The following is a 17,342-nucleotide window of genomic DNA, read 5'->3' on the forward strand; positions in this document are numbered from 1 at the left end:
TTTGTCCCAAACAAATTGAATGGCAAATGAAAATGATAACTTCTGCTGTGGGAAGTGTTCTTCGGAATACGCATATTATGTACACAAGGAAAATCAATAAATTAATGGTTAATGGTGATTTCTCAAAAAATGGGAAACTTTGTATGATGATAGCAAGTATGAATACGACCGCCCATCTCAAAAATAAAAGAGAAGATGACCACAGCCAAAAGCACACTGTTAATACGAACATTGGCAGGACAGCCAATGGTGAGTTTCAGATTAAAATTTAAGACCAGCAGAGGCACGTGGGCCAAGAGGATTACACATGTGTTCTTCCCTAAATTTCCCCGCGGGGGGGGGGGGGGGGGGGGGGTTGTGGTGAAAATGAGCACAACGATCTCCCAGCCTATTCTCGCCATACATCACAGTTGACCAGATAATATACACCTGGTTGCACCAAAACCTGATCCGTGTGTGTTCATTAATTACTTCATTCACACAGATGCAACGCTACCGCTCAGCCGGACTCCTGCCATTTTGACACAAGCAAGTCGGAAAAAAAAAGGCAAGAATCAAATTCCAATCCAGTTGTTTTACTAAATGGAATCTGTAGCATATATCTCTATATGGTCATAAGGGAACTGTCAGCTGTGGGTTATACCTCGCATGTCAGTCTTCAGTGCATGGAGCAATGCTGGAGGAAATGCCTTCACTGAACAATTAACAGATAGTTCACTGCTGCGTTTGTTAAGCTAGTTCTCCCTCCGTCCCAAAATAAGTGTCTCAATTTTGTACTAACTCATTGTACTAAGGTCAAGACCTCTGGAACGGGAGGGAGTACAATTAAAGAGCATCCAGTACCTATGGAAGATAATTTCATGATTCCGTTCCAACTACACACGCGCCAGATTAGCACATGCAACTCGATCTATTGTGTAACATCTGAGATAATTATTAGCTTACCATTTATTTATTTTTATTTTTTAAAAAGCATATTTACAATCTTTGATCATTGGTAGTACACGTCATGAATCGTGGGTCCATACGCAGTAATGTGATCGAATTGGTTCATGGATGCAGTGAATCATCAAGGCCAGGACGCATCCACCCGTACTGCATGCAGCAATAGCTAGCAGACGAAGGGAGGCAGAGAGAGCCGAGAGAGAGGGCGGTTAGCACGGCAGCTGGCAGGACGTTTTTTTTTCTTCTTTCTTTTGACGAGGACGGCCGCTGGCAAGACATTATAGCGCGAGCTCAGGATGGAAGAAAGTGGGCCAGAGATTGGCTATAAGATAAAACTTTCGATGATCTCAATTAAAAATTGTGATCCCTCCATCCCAAATTACTTATCTTAAAGTTATCTGTATTTAAAGATGTTTTAGTATTAGATACATCCGTATCAATTTAAGACAAGTAATCTGGGACAGAGGTAATAGTAGATAGCAAATGCAGTGGCAAAAGTAGAGAGTCACCAAACAAGTGTCCTGAAGCATGACAGAAGAGAGGGAGCAAGCAAGGGACGTTTCACAACACTGAATAACGGAAGGTTCAAGGAGTCGGATGGGTCTGTCCTGTGTTTCCGCATTCCTTAATACCTCCCAAACTTAGACCTGAAATGTGTACCACTACTACACAATGTTTGCGATGTTCGACATCCATTCCCAAAGAAATTCTGAATTATCTTTGCATGTATGGTCTGTATGCATGGTACAAGGATACTCTTTGCCAATTCCTTCACGTTTCGCTTGGTTACTGAAGCAACTCTCTTTGGCTCCAGCCGCTAGCTACTCCTTTTAAGAAAGAGCGAGGGCATCATCTCTAATTGGATCTACTTCAATGCAACAACCATGTATGGATGCAGAAATTAATGTGCCCAAGACCGGTGGACTAATTTACTAGGCAACTGCATTATGTTTGGAGCACTTTTGGACCCATCATTTGGGCCAAAAAATCACCTAGCCGAATGGGATCGAAATTCTAGCCTAGTAGCTAGGCAAGCCTCATCAAGATGGGAAGTCCATCCGAATAGATTGGACTTCCTTTTTATTGCACTTAATGGTCAATGAGACTATGCTGTGATTCACGGTGCATTATTATTACAAAAGTATAATACTCCCTCCCTCCGGAATTACTTGTCATAGAAATGGATGTATCTAAACATATTTTATTTCTAAATACATCCACAAGACCACAACAAGTAAGTCGGGACGGTGGGCGTACAATTAAGTGCTGATTTCTAAAAACTTGGATCTTCATAGTGAATCACAATTACAAAAGTATGTATATGACTATGTGAATGTTCATATTATTTTCTAAAAATTTCGTCAAACTTTATAGAGTTTGACTGTGGAAGTTAATATGTGGACTAAATAAAAACCAGCTGTTGATGGTCTAGTACTAATGTTTTGCTTTCATGTGGACTTCAATTAATATGCTTTGTTTAGATTTACTGAAATTAATGTAATGTTTCCTTTGTATTATTCTTTGACGGTTCAAATAATTTTGGTTTCTTGGAATTGCATGGTACGACATGTTTTGAATTGCTTTAATTGACGTGAACTATGTTCCTAAAATAAAAACAAAAAAATGATCCAGAACCAGGGCTTGCTTTTCTTTTCTGACTTTAATGTCATCTCCACACTATCCCATTTTACCATGTGGAGCAAGACTTTTGAAAAGCACGAAAAAATTAAGGCCGTTTGTCACGAACAAATCGAAAATAAAAATAAAAACTGAATAGCAACTGCAAGGATCAGCACACAATTGTTGTGCAAGTGTTCCTTGGAATCTTGGTTGCATGAATTTCACAAGGGCAAGCAATGACACAACTAAATGGTGATTTCTCACAAACTAGGAACTTCATATGATGAAACAACTATAAATATGACCACATCCAGAAGTCCACTACTAATACGAACAAGAGCGCGACAGCAAATAGCTAGAGTTCCAGGCTAAAAGTTAAAGACCAGCAGAGACAACTGTAGGCCAAGAGGATTACAAATGTATCCTTCATGAGATGTACACAAATTTCAAAGTTAAAAATAGCAACAATGATCTCGGAGATATGGGCTTACATTATAGTGGAGCGGATGCTATAAACCCGCGGTCGGTGCGTGCTAAGGGCATCTCCAGCCGTTGGCCCTCCCAAGACGCATAAAAATCGCTCCCTGTGGTCGAGCCGGCGATACACTCGGCGCTGGGGGCGGTTTTGCGCCCAGTCGTCACCCCCAGGCGCCGAAATTGGCCCATTTTGCAGCCCAATTTCGGCGAATAAAGGGCCCATATGGGCGAGAATAGGCCCATATTCGGCGTGGTTTCGCCATGTCTCGGCGTTCAATTATCAACACAATTATTTCTTATCACATATTTCATCACAGAAAAATCAAATACTTCAACAAAATAGTACAACAACAAATAGTTCAATACAAATTATATAGTTCAACAAATAAAAACTCGTATTTCATCACACGACGTCCCCCTTGAGCCTCCATAGGTGCTCAATCAGATCTTTCTGCAGTTGATGATGCACCTGTGGGTCTCGGATCTCCTGACGCATACTGAGATAGGCAGTCCAAGTTGCCGGTAGCTGGTGATCAACTTCGGCTAGAGGACCCTGCCTGTAGTATGGTTCAGTGTGAAACACTGGGTCTTCTTGCTCGCTCTCGATGATCATGTTGTGCAAGATGACACAGCAAGTCATAATCTCCCACATTTGATCTTTGGACCAGGTCTGAGCGGGGTACCGAACAACAGCAAATCGAGATTGGAGCACACCAAATGCCCGCTCGACATCCTTCCTGCAAGCCTCCTGAAGCTTCGCAAACCAGGCGTTCTTGCCTCCTGCCACAGGGTTTGAGATCGTCTTCACAAATGTCGACCATCTCGGATAGATGCCATCAGCTAGATAGTACCCCTTGTTGTATTGGTGCCCATTGATCTCGAAGTTCACCGGAGGAGAATGGCCCTCAACAAGCTTGGCAAAAATAGGAGAGCACTGCAGCACGTTGATGTCATTGTGAGTTCCTGGCATACCAAAGAAGGAGTGCCAAATCCAGAGGTCCTGTGTGGCTACCGCCTCAAGCACCACACTGCAACCGCCTTTGGCGCCTTTGTACATCCCCTGCCAACCAAATGGGCAGTTCTTCCATTTCCAATGCACGCAGTCGATGCTTCCAAGCATCCCAGGAAATCCTCTTGCTGCATTCTGGGCTAGGATCCGAGTAGTGTCTTCCGTATTGGGTGTTCTCAAGTATTGTGGCCCAAACACTGCCACCACTGCCCGACAGAACTTGTAGAAACACTCTATGCTGGTGGACTCGGCCATGCGCCCATAGTCGTCGAGTGAATCACTGGGAGCTCCATATGCAAGCATCCTCATCGCTGTCGTGCACTTCTGGATGGAGGTGAATCCAAGAGCGCCAGTGCAATCCATCTTGCACTTAAAGTAGTTGTCGAACTCCCGGATAGAATTCACAATCCTGAGGAAGAGCTTTCAGCTCATCCGATAACGGCGCCGAAATGTTCTCTCGCCATGAAGTGGAGCATCGGCGAAGTAGTCGGAGTAGAGCATGCAGTAGCCTTGGAGACGATGCCGGTTCTTTGCTTTCACCCGCCCCGGCGCCGAGCCACCTCGCCGCGGCTTTTCATTGCTCGCCAGCAGCTGGGCGAGGGCGGCGAGCACCATGAGATGCTCTTCTTCCTGGACGTCGGCCGCGGCTTCCTCCTCCAGCAGCGCGGCGAGCTCTTCCTCCTCATCCGAGTCCATCGCCGAGACAGGAAAAACGCCGAACACCTTGCGCTCGGTGGGCGTGTACCCGCCGTTAAACCGCGCCTCCGCGGCCGGAAACGCCCAGCTGCTGTGGGAGGGGCTGCCGCGGCGAAGCGCTGCTATTTTCCGGCGGGGAATGGTTATCTACCGGAGTAGGGCGGCGGCCGTCGCCGGGATATAGCTAGTGGTGGCCGAGGGCGCGGGGGGTGCGAGGCGAGTCGGGGGAAGAAAACCTTGACTTTTCTCCTATCGGTGTGGGCCAGGCGTGCTTTTTCCTAGCGCCGGAGCCCTCAACTGCTCCCCAGCGTGCTGGGTTCGGCCTGTGACCGCCGGGCGGAAAAAAGGTCCGAACCGGCGATTTTCGGCGTCCCGGGGGCGCGACTGGGCCGTTTTTTCGGTGCCGGCACCGAAAAAGTGGCCTGGGGGGCCTGTTGGGGGTGCGGCTGGAGATGCCCTAAGTGACATATACAAAGATTTGGCAGTCGCATACCATTTTTAATTACCTCGCCGAGCATTTGGGACTGCAGTGATAAACATTAACCAGCTGACCATAGCGTCCACGTGGGTGGCAAACGAATTTGTACGACCGCGCTGAAATACGGTCGTGGGCTCATAGGGCATGCCTTGAGAGGGGATGCCATTCAACGAGTGTCCCTAGAGCCCAAAGAGGACGAGAAGCAAAAGCAACATGCATCGCACTAAATTATATCAATAGAGATATAATCAACGGGAAACATGCTTTAATACTGATGCATTCTTCAATTTCTCTGTAACTTGCACCTGAAATATGAATATATGATGTGCCAATATACACTGGTTGCCCAGTTTCACATCCACTACAAAAGAATTACATAAATGGTTGGCATGCATGGTACATGGTTATGCATCAATCCCTTCTTTGCCAAAGTTCATGTTGAGTTTTCTGTGGATTATTGAAGCAACTACCTTTGCCTTAAACTGATGCTTCTTTTTAGAAAGATAAAGGGTGAGGTCTTTAGTCGGATCTAGTTCAATGCAAACAACCATGCCATGGTTGCAGATATTAATGTACCTCAAGATTGATGTACTAATTTGCTATGGGGTATGTTAAACATAGCGTGACAGCCTTGGAGAGGATATAGACTTGTGCGGCATAGTTAGGTACTTAGATGAGATAACTCAACTATGTAACCATATATTCTTATCTCTATCTTTTCTTCTCCCTCAAGTTGTAATCTCCAACTGTATGTGCTATCCAGGGAGGTGCGCCCTTCTCTATAAACACGCAGCGCATCCCCTCTCGTTGAGGTAAGACATTTTCGCCTAACGCACATGGTAATCAGAGCCTCCTCTTCCTAAACCCTAACTTTTTTTGATCTCCATTAGTGCTAGCCATGTCTTCCTCCAGGGCCGTCCAATCAAACCTAAGTGGTCAGGTCACGGAGAAGCTCTCCCGGACGAACTACGTCCTGTGGCGAACCCAGATCACGCCGCAGCTAAGGGGAGCCAGGCTCTTCGGCTACGTTGATGGCACCATGCGAGAACCGGCGCGCCTCCTCGTCTCCAAGGACAAGGATGGGAAGGAATCTTCCGAGCCCAACCCCCTCCACCCCATCTGGGTCAAGGAGGACCAGCAGGTGCTGGGCTACCTGCTCAACAACCTCACCAAAGAGGTGTTGATCACAGTGACCGCGGTCACCACCGCCCATGCTCTCTGGATGACGCTGGCAGGTATGTTCTCCTCGCAGTCCTTGAGCCGCGTCAACATCATCCGCACTGCCTTGATCAATGCACAGAAGGGCACCCAGTCTGTGGCCGCCTACTTCGCCTCCATGCGGGGCCTTGCTGACGAGCTCGCCGCGGCCGGGAAGCCCATACAAGACGACGAGCTGATCTCCTACCTGTTGTACGGGTTGGACATGGATTACCAGCCCCTCGTATCTGCCCTCGACGCCCGCGTCACGCCGGTCTCCCTCGACGAGCTCTACGCCATGCTGAGCAATTTTGATCAGCGTGTCACTCAGTTCCACAGCACCGGCGGCGGCTTCAAGTCGTCGGCAAACGCGGCAACCCGCGGGCGCGGCGGATCCTCCTCTCGTTATCGGGGTCATCCTCGTTCCAAGGGCAAGCAAGGCGGCAGCAGCTCCGGTTCTCACGGCGGCCGCCCCTCCTCCACCAACAACAGGGGCCGCCGCGGCGGCGGCTCGGGCAAGTCCCGTCTGATGCGGTCCGCTGCCAAATCTACGGAAAACCTGGTCACACGGCCAGGGACTTGCTACCTCTTGAGCACTGCATTGGTTTTTCCCGAAGAGGAAAGGATGATGCAGCAAAGTAGCGTAAGTATTTCCCTCAGTTTTTGAGAACCATGGTATCAATCCAGTAGGAGGCTACGCGCGAGTCCCTCGCACCTGCACAAAACAAATAAATCCTCGCAACCAACGCGATAAGGGGTTGCCAATCCCTACACGGCCACTTACGAGAGTGAGATCTGATAGATATGATAAGATAATATTTTTGGTATTTTTGTGATAAAGATGCAAAGCAAAGTAAAAAGCAAAGGAAATAACTAAGTAGTAGGAGATTAATATGATGAAGATAGACCCGGGGGCCATAGGTTTCACTAGTGGCTTCTCTCGAGAGCATAAGTATTCTACGGTGGGTGAACAAATTACTATTGAGCAATTGACACAATTGAGCAAAGTTATGAGAATATCTAGGCATGATCATGTATATAGGCATCACGTCCGAGACAAGTAGACCGACTCCTGCGTGCATCTACTACTATTACTCCACTGATCGACCGCTATCCAGCATGCATCTAGAGTATTAAGTTAATGTAAACAGAGTAACGCCTTAAGCAAGATGGCATGATGTAGAGTGATAAACTCATGCAATATGATGAAAACCCCATCTTGTTATCCTCGATGGCAACAATACAATACGTGCCTTGCTGCCCCTACTGTCACTGGGAAAGGACACCGCAAGATTGAATCCAAAGCTAAGCACTTCTCCCATTGCAAGAAAGATCAATCTAGTAGGGCAAACCAAACTGATAATTCGAAGAGACTTGCAAAGATAACCAATCATACATAAAAGAATTCAGAGAAGATTCAAATATTGTTCATAAATAGACTTGATCATAAACCCACAATTCATCGGTCTCAACAAACACACCGCAAAAGGAAGATTACATCGAATAGTTCTCCACAAGAGAGGGGAAGAACATTGTATTAAGATCCAAAAAGAGAGAAGAAGCCATCTAGCTACTAACTATGGACCCGTAGGTCTGAGGTGAACTACTCACACTTCATCGGAGGGGCTATGGTGTTGATGTAGAAGCCCTCCATGATCGATGCCCCCTCCGGCGGAGCTCCGGAACAGGCCCCAAGATGGTATCTCGTGGATACAGAAAGTTGCGGCGGTGGAATTAGGGTTTTGGCTCCGTATCTGATCGTTTGGGGGTACGTAGGTATATATAGGAGGAAGGAGTATGTCAGTGGAGCAACAGGGGGCCCACGAGGGTGGAGGGCGCGCCTGGGGGGTAGGTGCCCCCCTACCTCGTGGCCTCCTCTTTTGTGTCTTGACATAGGGTCCAAGTCTCCTGGGTCTTGTTCGTTGAGAAAATCACGTTCTCGAAGGTTTCATTCCATTTGGACTCCGTTTGATATTCCTTTTCTTCGAAACCCTAAAACAGGCAAAAAAACAACAATTCTAGGTTGGGCCTCCAGTTAATAGGTTAGTCCCAAAAATAATATAAAAGTGGATAATAAAGCCCAATAATGTCCAAAACAGTAGATAATATAGCATGGAGCAATCAAAAATTATAGATACGTTGGAGACGTATCAGGACTGCTGGTACAGGTTCGACGAGGACGAACCCTCCTCTAAAGATGATGACAAAGTCGCTGCCGTTGCCGATGGGTCGTACGGCATTGACACCAACTTGTACCTCGACAGCGGCGCGACTAATCACCTCACAGGGGAGCTCGAGAAGGTAACCCTCCGTGAGAAGTATCACGGGAAGGACCAGATTCACACAGCCAGTGGTGCAGGTATGAGTATACGTCACGTTGGTCATTCGGTTATACGTACTCCTTCTCGTAATATTCATCTTCACAAAATTCTGCATGTCCCTAGTGCCAACAAAAATCTTCTCTCTGTTCATCGCATCACCATTGACTATCATGTGTTCATTGAATTCCATCCTTTTTCTTTTTGATTAAGGATCAGGCCACGAGGAAGGTACTGTATCGAGGTAGATCCGTGCGAGGTCTTTACCCGTTGATTCCGGAGCTTAGAAGATTCAATAAAGAAGCCCGTGGTGCTGTCAAACTCTCTTCCACACGATGGCACGATCGTTTAGGGCATGCTTACTTTTCCCTTGTTGAACGTTTGCTTAGGAAAAATAAGCTCTCGTTTGTTGGTGAGCATAATATTGAGACCATTTGTGACTCTTGCCAAAAAGCAAAAAGTCATCAGTTACCCTATCCTATTTCCACAAGTGTTTCTACTGTTCCATTACAATTAATATTTTCTGATGTCTGGGGGCCTGCCCCTAGTTCTGTTGGTAGACACACGTATTACGTCAGTTTCATTGATGACTTTAGCAAATTTTCTTGGATATACCTTCTCAAGAAGAGGTCCGATGTTTTCCAAGTTTTTAAGAACTTCCAAGCACTCGTTGAACGCAAGTTCGACCGCAAGATCATTGCGGTCCAATCAGATTGGGGAGGGGAATACGATAAATTAAACTCCTTTTTCCAAACAATTGGCATATCACATCTTGTGTCTTGCCCTCATGCTCACCAACAGAATGGCTCTGCCGAACGTAAGCATAGGCATATCGTTGAAGTTGGCCTTGCACTCCTTACAGGAGCATCCATGCCCTTAAAATTCTGGGATGAAGCGTTTCCCACTGCTGTTCACATCATCAATATGCTCTGATACGTCTCCAACGCATCTATAATTTTTTATTGCTCCATGCTATATTATCTACTGTTTTGGACTATATTGGGCTTCATTTTCCATTTTTATATTATTTTTAGGACTAACCTATTAACCGGAGGCCCAGCCCAGAATTGCTGTTTTTTGCCTATTTCAGTGTTTCGAAGAAACGGAATATCAAACGGAGTCCAAACGGAATAAAATCTTCGGGAACGTGATTTTCTCACCGAACGTGATCCAGGAGACTTGGACCCTGCTCCAAGGAACAAAAGAGGCGGTCACGAGGGTGGGGGCCCCCCTAGGGCGCGCCCCCTGCCTCGTGGGCCCCTCGTTGCTCCTCCGGCGTACTTCTTCCTCTTATATATACACACGTACCCCCAAACGATCAGAACAGGAGCAAAAAACCTAATTCGACCGCCGCAACTTTCTGTATCCACGAGATCCCATCTTGGGGCCTGTTCCGGAGCTCCGCCGGAAGAGGGCCGTCATCACGGAGGGCTTCTACATCATCATAGCCTCTCCGATGAAGTGTGAGTAGTTTACCTCAGACCTTCGGGTCCATAGTTAGTAGCTAGATGGCTTCTTCTCTCGCTTTGAATCTCAATACAAAGTTCTCCCCCTCTCTTGTGGAGATCTATTCGATATAATCTTATTTTTGCGGTGTGTTTGTTGAGACCGATGAATTGTGGGTTTATGATCAAGTCCATCTATGAATAATATTTGAATCTTCTCTGAATTCTTTTATGTATAATTGGTTATCTTTGCAAGTCTCTTCGAATTATCCGTTAGGTTTGGCCAACTAGATTGGTAGTTCTTGCCATGGGAAAAGTGCTTAGCTTTGGGTTCGATCTTGCGGTGTCCTTACCCAGTGACAGAAAGGGCAGCAAGGCACGTATTGCATCGTTGCCATCGAGGATAACAAGATGGGGTTTATTTCATATTGCATGAATTTATCTCTCTACATCATGTCATCTTGCTTAAGGCATTACTCTGTTTTTAACTTAATACTCTAGATGCATGCTGGATAGCGGTCGATGAGTGGAGTAATAGTAGTAGATGCAGAATCGTTTCGATCTACTTGTCACGGATGTGATGCCTATATACATGATCATGCCTAGATATTCTCATAACTATGCTCAATTCTGTCAATTGGTCAACAGTAATTTGTTCACCCACCGTAGAATACTTATGCTCTTGAGAGAAGCCACTAGTGAAACCTATGGCCCCCAGGTCTATTCTCATCATATCAATCTCCATTACTTTAATCTTGCTTTGCCTTTTACTTTGCCTTTACTTTTTACTTTGCATCTTTATACCAAAAATATTATATCTATCAGATCTCACTCTCGTAAGTGACCGTGAAGGGATTGACAACCCCTAATCGGGTTGGTTGCGAGTAGCTATCGCTTTGTGCAGGTACGAGGGACTTGAGCGTGGCCTCCTACTGGATTGATACCTTGGTTCTCAAAAACTGAGGAAAATACTTACGCTACTGTGCTGCATCATCCCTTCCTCTTCGGGGAAAACCAACGCAAGCTCAAGACGTAGCATGCTCCCAAGTCGAGTCATAAACAATGAAACACCCATCGAGAGGCTCCTTCACATCAAACCCAACTACAACTCTCTATGTGTTTTTGGTTGTGCGTGCTGGCCTAATCTCTGTCTATACAACTCCCGCATACTCATGTTTCGCTCTAAACAGTGTGTTTTTCTAGGATATAGTGCTCAACACAAGGGGGTGAAGTGTCTAGATGTCTCCACTAGACGTGTCTATATCTCGCGAGATGTTGTCTTTGATGAGACCAAATTTCCCTTTGCCAATCTCCACCCCAATGCCGATGCCCTACTCCGCAAAGAAATTCTCCTCCTTCCACCATCCCTCACTAATCTTGATGAAGGGGAGTATAACTGTGATGATCATATGCTGACTGACTCTCAAACCAGTGGAAAGTGGTAGCGGATAATCCGAAATATCCGATATTCGTATTCAGAAAATGCCTATTCGTATCTGAAACATCCGCATCCGAACCAAAATGGAAATGAAAATTATCCGTATCCGAATTTATTAAACAAATAAAAAATAAAATATGGTAGGAGATTTTGACACAAATATGGATATGGAAGTGGATATATCCGTATCCGAATAAGATTATGGGAGGTAATTTTTAAAATTCTAGGCAAAATATTCCAATTATCCAACATAAAAGCTAAATAAGCGGTCAAATTTTACTCTTTATATGATTAAACTTATAAATTATTATGCATTACAATACTATTTATTCATAAACCTATTTATCATTGACTTATTATATGTCACAAGTTGATTATTTTAGGTCACATAGCTATCGACTAATTTACTTAAGCAATATGTTGATATTATTCGTATCCGTTCCGAATCAAGAAAATATCCGATACGTATCCGTATTCGAATAATATCAGAGCCGCATCCGTATTCGATAACATCCGTATTCGGATTTGTATTCGTTTTGAAAATATGAAAATGAAAGTGGTAAGAGCACTATCTGATCTGCATCCGATCCGTTTCCACCCTTACAAACCACTGTGCATGAGTTGTGTGATGATGCAGGAGAAAATGGAGCAGAAATTGGTGAACAAAACGGCCTAAACAGGCCATATTTCATGTGTCCTGCCCCGAGGAGCAAATCTGTCTCGGGATCAGCAGCGGCAGACCTGCCAGCCGGATCTGCTTCGGGATCCGCTGTAGGACCGGCTCGGGGCTCCACGCCCTCCACTGCGCCCGACACGGCCGACCGCGCCTCTGCCAGCGAGTCAGCGCACACCACCCGTCCGCCTCTCCCTGGACCCACGGGCGTCCGGTTCCCGGACCAGCCGCTGTGCTACACGCGGCACGGGCGATGCCGGTCGGCAGGCGCTGGACCCACCTCTGGTGCGGTGGATGCGGGGTCTCATGATGAGGCCAGTCGCATGGGATCTTCTACGCCAGTGCCACGTTGCACGCCTTCACCCACGATCACAGAAGATCCGGCTGCAGATCCAGCCCCTGGCATGGAAGTTGGTGGCTCGGGATCTGCCTCGGGATCAGATTCTGTAGCACCTGGAACTCCTGTAGCCGGCTCAGGAGCGTCTGTGGCGCGCGTCCAGGCTCCTTCCACAACACGCCGTACAAGGTTGCAACAAGGGGTAATACAACTAGTGAATTATAAAAATATTACGAAATATGGACTTGTTTGTTCCACAGGTGAACCATACACACTTGATGAAGCACTTGCGGATGAGAATTGGAAGAAGGCCATGCATGAGGAGTATATGGCTTTGAAGAGAAACAAAACATGGCATTTAGTACCTCCACAGCAAGGTAAAAATCTCATAGATTGCAAGTGGGTGTTCAGGATTAAGAGAAAGTCCAATGGCACTGTTGATCGCTACAAGGCAAGGCTTGTGGCCAAGGGCTTCAAGCAACGGTATGGTATAGATTACGAGGACACATTTAGTCCCATTGTGAAAGCTACTACCATCCGTCTTGTTTTGTCCATTGCTGTGTCCAAGGGCTGGAGTCTCAGACAGCTAGACGTACATAATGCGTTCCTTCATGGCATTCTGGAAGAGGAAGTGTACATGAAACAACCTCCTGGGTTTGAAAACCAACATGCACCCTCGTATGTGTGCAAGCTTGACAAGGCACTATATGGGTTGAAGCAAGCTCCACGAGCATGGTACTCATGACTCAATCATAAAATGCAAACACTTGGCTTTGTTCATTCTAAGTCTGACACTTGATTGTTTATTTACAACAAGTGCAACACATGTATATTTGTTCTCATCTACGTTGATGATATCATTGTTACAAGTTCCTCTGATGAAGCTATCATAGGACTTTTGAAGGATCTCGGTACATTTGAAGGATCTTGGAGACTTGCACTATTTCCTAGGGATAGAAGTGAGGAAGCATGAGGATGGCCTTCACCTCTCCCAGGAAAAGTATGCCGTGGATTTGGTAAAAAAAAAAGGCTGGCTTACAAGGGTGTAAACCTTCACCTACTCCATTATCCAGCTCAGAAAAACTGTCTCTCACAGGAGGGCAAGCCTTGAGTCAAGAAGACATCACTAAATACAGGAGTCTCGTAGGTGCACTTCAATATCTTACACTTACTGATATTTCTTTTGCTGTTAACAAAGTTTGTCAGTTCCTTCATGCACACACCACTGTTCACTGGACAGCTGCTAAACGCATAGTCAGATACATCAAGAACACCCTTAGCATTGGTCTTAACTTCAGCAAGTCATCATCCACACTGGTCAGTGCCTTCTCAGATTCGGATTGGGCAGGTTGCCTAGATGATAGGAGGTCTACTGGTGGTTTTGCAGTGTTCTTTGGTCCTAATCTAATTTCATGGTGTGCAAGGAAGAAGGCTACTGTTTCTCGATCCAGTATAGAGGCTGAGTACAAGGCATTGGCAAATGCTACTGCCGAAATCATATGGGTGCAATCTATTCTGAAGGAGTTTGGCCCTTTCAGCAGTACAGTATACTGCCTGATCAACAGTTATTCTCGATGTTACTAGTTTACCATGTTAACAAACTCATCTGGATACACACACGCGCCGAACTAGTCGTGGCTTCACTTTCTGTCTACATGCAGGTTCTCGAACAGCTTGCACGTCACCTCTATTGTACGGTTAATATGGAGAACGAAGTATACCCGGCTTCCTTTTTCAAGTCACCTCTATTGTACATATGTGTGTCCCAATCAGGCTCCTACGCCAACCCTACGTGCATCACTGTTGAACCAGCGCCCCTGAGCAGCTATCGTCACTGTTGAACCCTTCCACAAATGTGAAGCAATATCAAATCTTGCCACGTGACGAGAATACATAACCTCACTGTCCCAATAAGACGGTAGAAACCTACGCCGGAGCTCCGCCAACTACGTCCAAATAAACGAATTCAAGAAGGATCGAAATCCGGAGAACAAACACGAAGAAGAAGTGCCGCACCTGCGAGGATTAAAAACCCTAATCTAAACTACTAACCATGGCGGAGACACCAAGATTCTCCTTCCGACCATCGGCCGTCAGAGTGGCAGGCAGAGAGTAGACCAGATGGACACACGGAGATGCGAGATGGGACACGCTGGCGTTCAATCAACGCCAGGTGGACGCGCGCGCTAAAATCCATCCGTCAAAATAAAAAACGTTTCAGGATCTATACGTGCAGCCCCTCACGGGTTCCAGGTTACGGGCAAACTTCCTCCAAATCGCTCACTAATCCCCTGATTTTCGCTGTCAACACCGCAAATAACCAACCAAAAGATGCCACGTCACCCAGCAAAACTCAAACTTTCTTTTTCTTTCTTTTTTCTGAAACGAGCAAAACTCAAATTAACACAGCGGAATCCTTTGTTATGGTTATAATTTCATCAGTTTTGCTAAACCACATCTAGATGTGCCATAAGTATTGCACATCTAAGTCATATGTCATTGATCTTACATTGAGATTCGTGTGAATATTTTTTTTCTCTTTTTTTCTTTATACTTGATTCACTTACTTAGATGTGCAATAACTAGATCACATCTAGATGTGCCCTAGACACACCCTAAGGCCTTGCACAGGGCAAGGAGCTTAAAGAAATAAACCAATCGTTTCTTAAGCACCTGTGCTTATTTTTACAGGATAGACGCTTAGTTAGGCGTCTTGCCTGTAGAAATAGACACCGGTGCTTCAGAAAAATTCGATTTATTTTTCTAAGCACCTTCCTAAGCACCTACCATTGTACAAGGCCTAAAGGTCGTCGTGCGTGGCCAGGTATTTCTGGAGCAGCAACATTGACCACAAATCAATGCACTGGGTCTCATGGAAGAAGAAGTTGGCGTCTCTAAAAGAAACACGAGGAATGGGATTCCTTTACCTCGAGGCTTTCAACATTGCTCTTTTGGGGAAGCACGGTTGGAGATTTATGCTGCACCCCGAAACATTATGCTCTTGGGTTATGAAGAGCAGATACTATCCTGATTCTGAATTCATGGCCGCAACCGTTTCCAAAACAGCATCACCCATCTCAAGAGCCATTGTGGTGGGTTGTGACGCACTGAGTCTAAGGTTTGATCAAGAGGGTTGGGGACGGCTCCACGATTTCTATTTGGCAAGGTAAGTGGATTCCCGATACCATATCTATGATTCCGATGCTTAAACCGGAGAATACAACACTCCAATTTGTGAACAAGTTGATCGATCAGGAGAATTGGACGTGGATGACAGGAATCTACATCGAAGCTCCATCGACTACGTCCAGGTGGATGAACTCGAGGAGGATCCGAGTCCGGAAGACAAACTCTAAGAAGAAGCGCTGTCATCCGCCCAAGTGCCTTACCTGCAAGGACTAAAAATCCTAACCTAAACTAGTAATCAAAGTGGTGGGACCAGGATTCCCCTCCCTGTCACTGTCTGCCGGAGCGGCTGACAGAAGGGAGGCGAATCCGTGGGCTCGCCGGCGAAATCCGGAGGTTGCACTAGCCGCCAACGGATGGAGGAGGGAAAGAGAAACCTTGGCCGCACGTGGTCTTATTGCTGAAACATTTGCAGCAAAGACTGTGTACAGGTTTTTTTTTCGTGTTCACTTTTGCAGGATAGATGATGTTATGCAAAGTAGATGATGTTATGGAAAGACTTTTGCAACATAAATCGATATTGAAAAAATATTTTACTATGAAAGATAAATGTCACGATGTTACATCAGCGGTAGGCACACGGAGACGCGAGATGGGACACGCTGGCGTTCGGTTGACCAGGTGGAGTGCGCGCTAAAATCCGTCCGTCCAAAAAAAAACATTTCAGTATCTATATATATACGTGCAGCCCCTCACGTACTGGTTCCAGGTTACGGAGAAAATTCCTCCTAATCACTAACTAATCCCTTGATTTTGGCTGTCAGCACCACAAATAACCAACCAAAAGATGCCACATCAGCCAGCAAAACTCAAAACTTTTTTTGTAGACGAGCAAAGCTCAAACTAACACAACGGAATCGTTTTAAGTTAAGTTACGGTTATAATCTCATATAAACGAATTATACCCGGTGTCCTTTTTTTAACCACCTCGGCCGTACGTAGGCGTGTACGAATCGGGATTCGGGACTCTGGTTGCAGCATCGCGTGGGACTCTGGATATAAAGGCCGTCGATCGTAGCCGCCGCCGCTCAGGCATTGACCTCTCGCCCACGACCGTACGTCAAGAACAAGGACCAGATCAGCTAGGTAGCTCCGCCCTGCGCTTTGTTGGCAGCGTCCATCTTCGGAGCAGATCGGCCGGTAACATGATGGCCCCGACGGGGGCAGGCAATGGTGCCGCCCGCCCGCAGGCGGTGTGCTGCTACGGCGGCAAGGTGGCGTACGGGTATGACGATGAGTATGACGACGGCAAGGATTACGAACCCTCTCCGAAGATGACGACGGCCCGGTGGCGTACGATGACGACGACGGCAATGACAAGGAATACGCGCCCTCTCCGCCGGTGAGCGGCATGGTGTCGAGGCGTGATCCGTACGAGTACGGCAAGGATAACGCACCCCCTCCGCCGGTGAGCGGCGTGGCAGCGAGGCCCAATCTGAACGTCTATGACATGATGGCCCCGACGGCTGCCGCCCGCCCGCAGGCAGTGCGCTGCTACGGCGGCACGGTGGCGTACGGGTACA

The 17,342-nt window shown here is 46.5% G+C and overlaps 1 protein-coding gene across 1 annotated transcript; it reads left to right on the forward strand.

The window, feature by feature from the left end:
* Positions 1-6,123: 6,123 nt before the first annotated feature.
* On the forward strand, positions 6,124-14,217 carry LOC147988828 (uncharacterized). Its single transcript, XM_087535985.1, has 7 exons — positions 6,124-6,956; positions 8,591-8,781; positions 8,954-8,971; positions 12,261-12,581; positions 12,894-13,333; positions 13,451-13,544; positions 13,832-14,217. Exons 1-7 carry the CDS (start codon positions 6,124-6,126, stop codon positions 14,215-14,217), a joined length of 2,283 nt encoding a protein of 760 aa, XP_087392111.1.
* The last annotated feature ends 3,125 nt before the right edge of the window (positions 14,218-17,342 follow it).

This window comes from Triticum urartu, chromosome 1A (genome assembly GCF_056163025.1).
Source record: "Triticum urartu cultivar PI428250 chromosome 1A, HENAU_Tu73, whole genome shotgun sequence".
In the NCBI taxonomy this organism is placed as follows: Eukaryota; Viridiplantae; Streptophyta; class Magnoliopsida; order Poales; family Poaceae; genus Triticum; species Triticum urartu.

Excerpts from the sequence above, each read along its gene's own strand:
- LOC147988828 (XM_087535985.1), top strand. The coding sequence starts at position 6,124 with ATGTCTTCCTCCAGGGCCGTCCAATCAAACCTAAGTGGTCAGGTCACG. Across the intron at positions 6,957-8,590 it reads GGCAAGTCCCGTCTGATGCG|GTTCGACGAGGACGAACCCT; the intron begins GTCCGCTGCCAA and ends CTGCTGGTACAG. Across the intron at positions 13,545-13,831 it reads AGGACTTTTGAAGGATCTCG|TTTGTCAGTTCCTTCATGCA; the intron begins GTACATTTGAAG and ends CTGTTAACAAAG.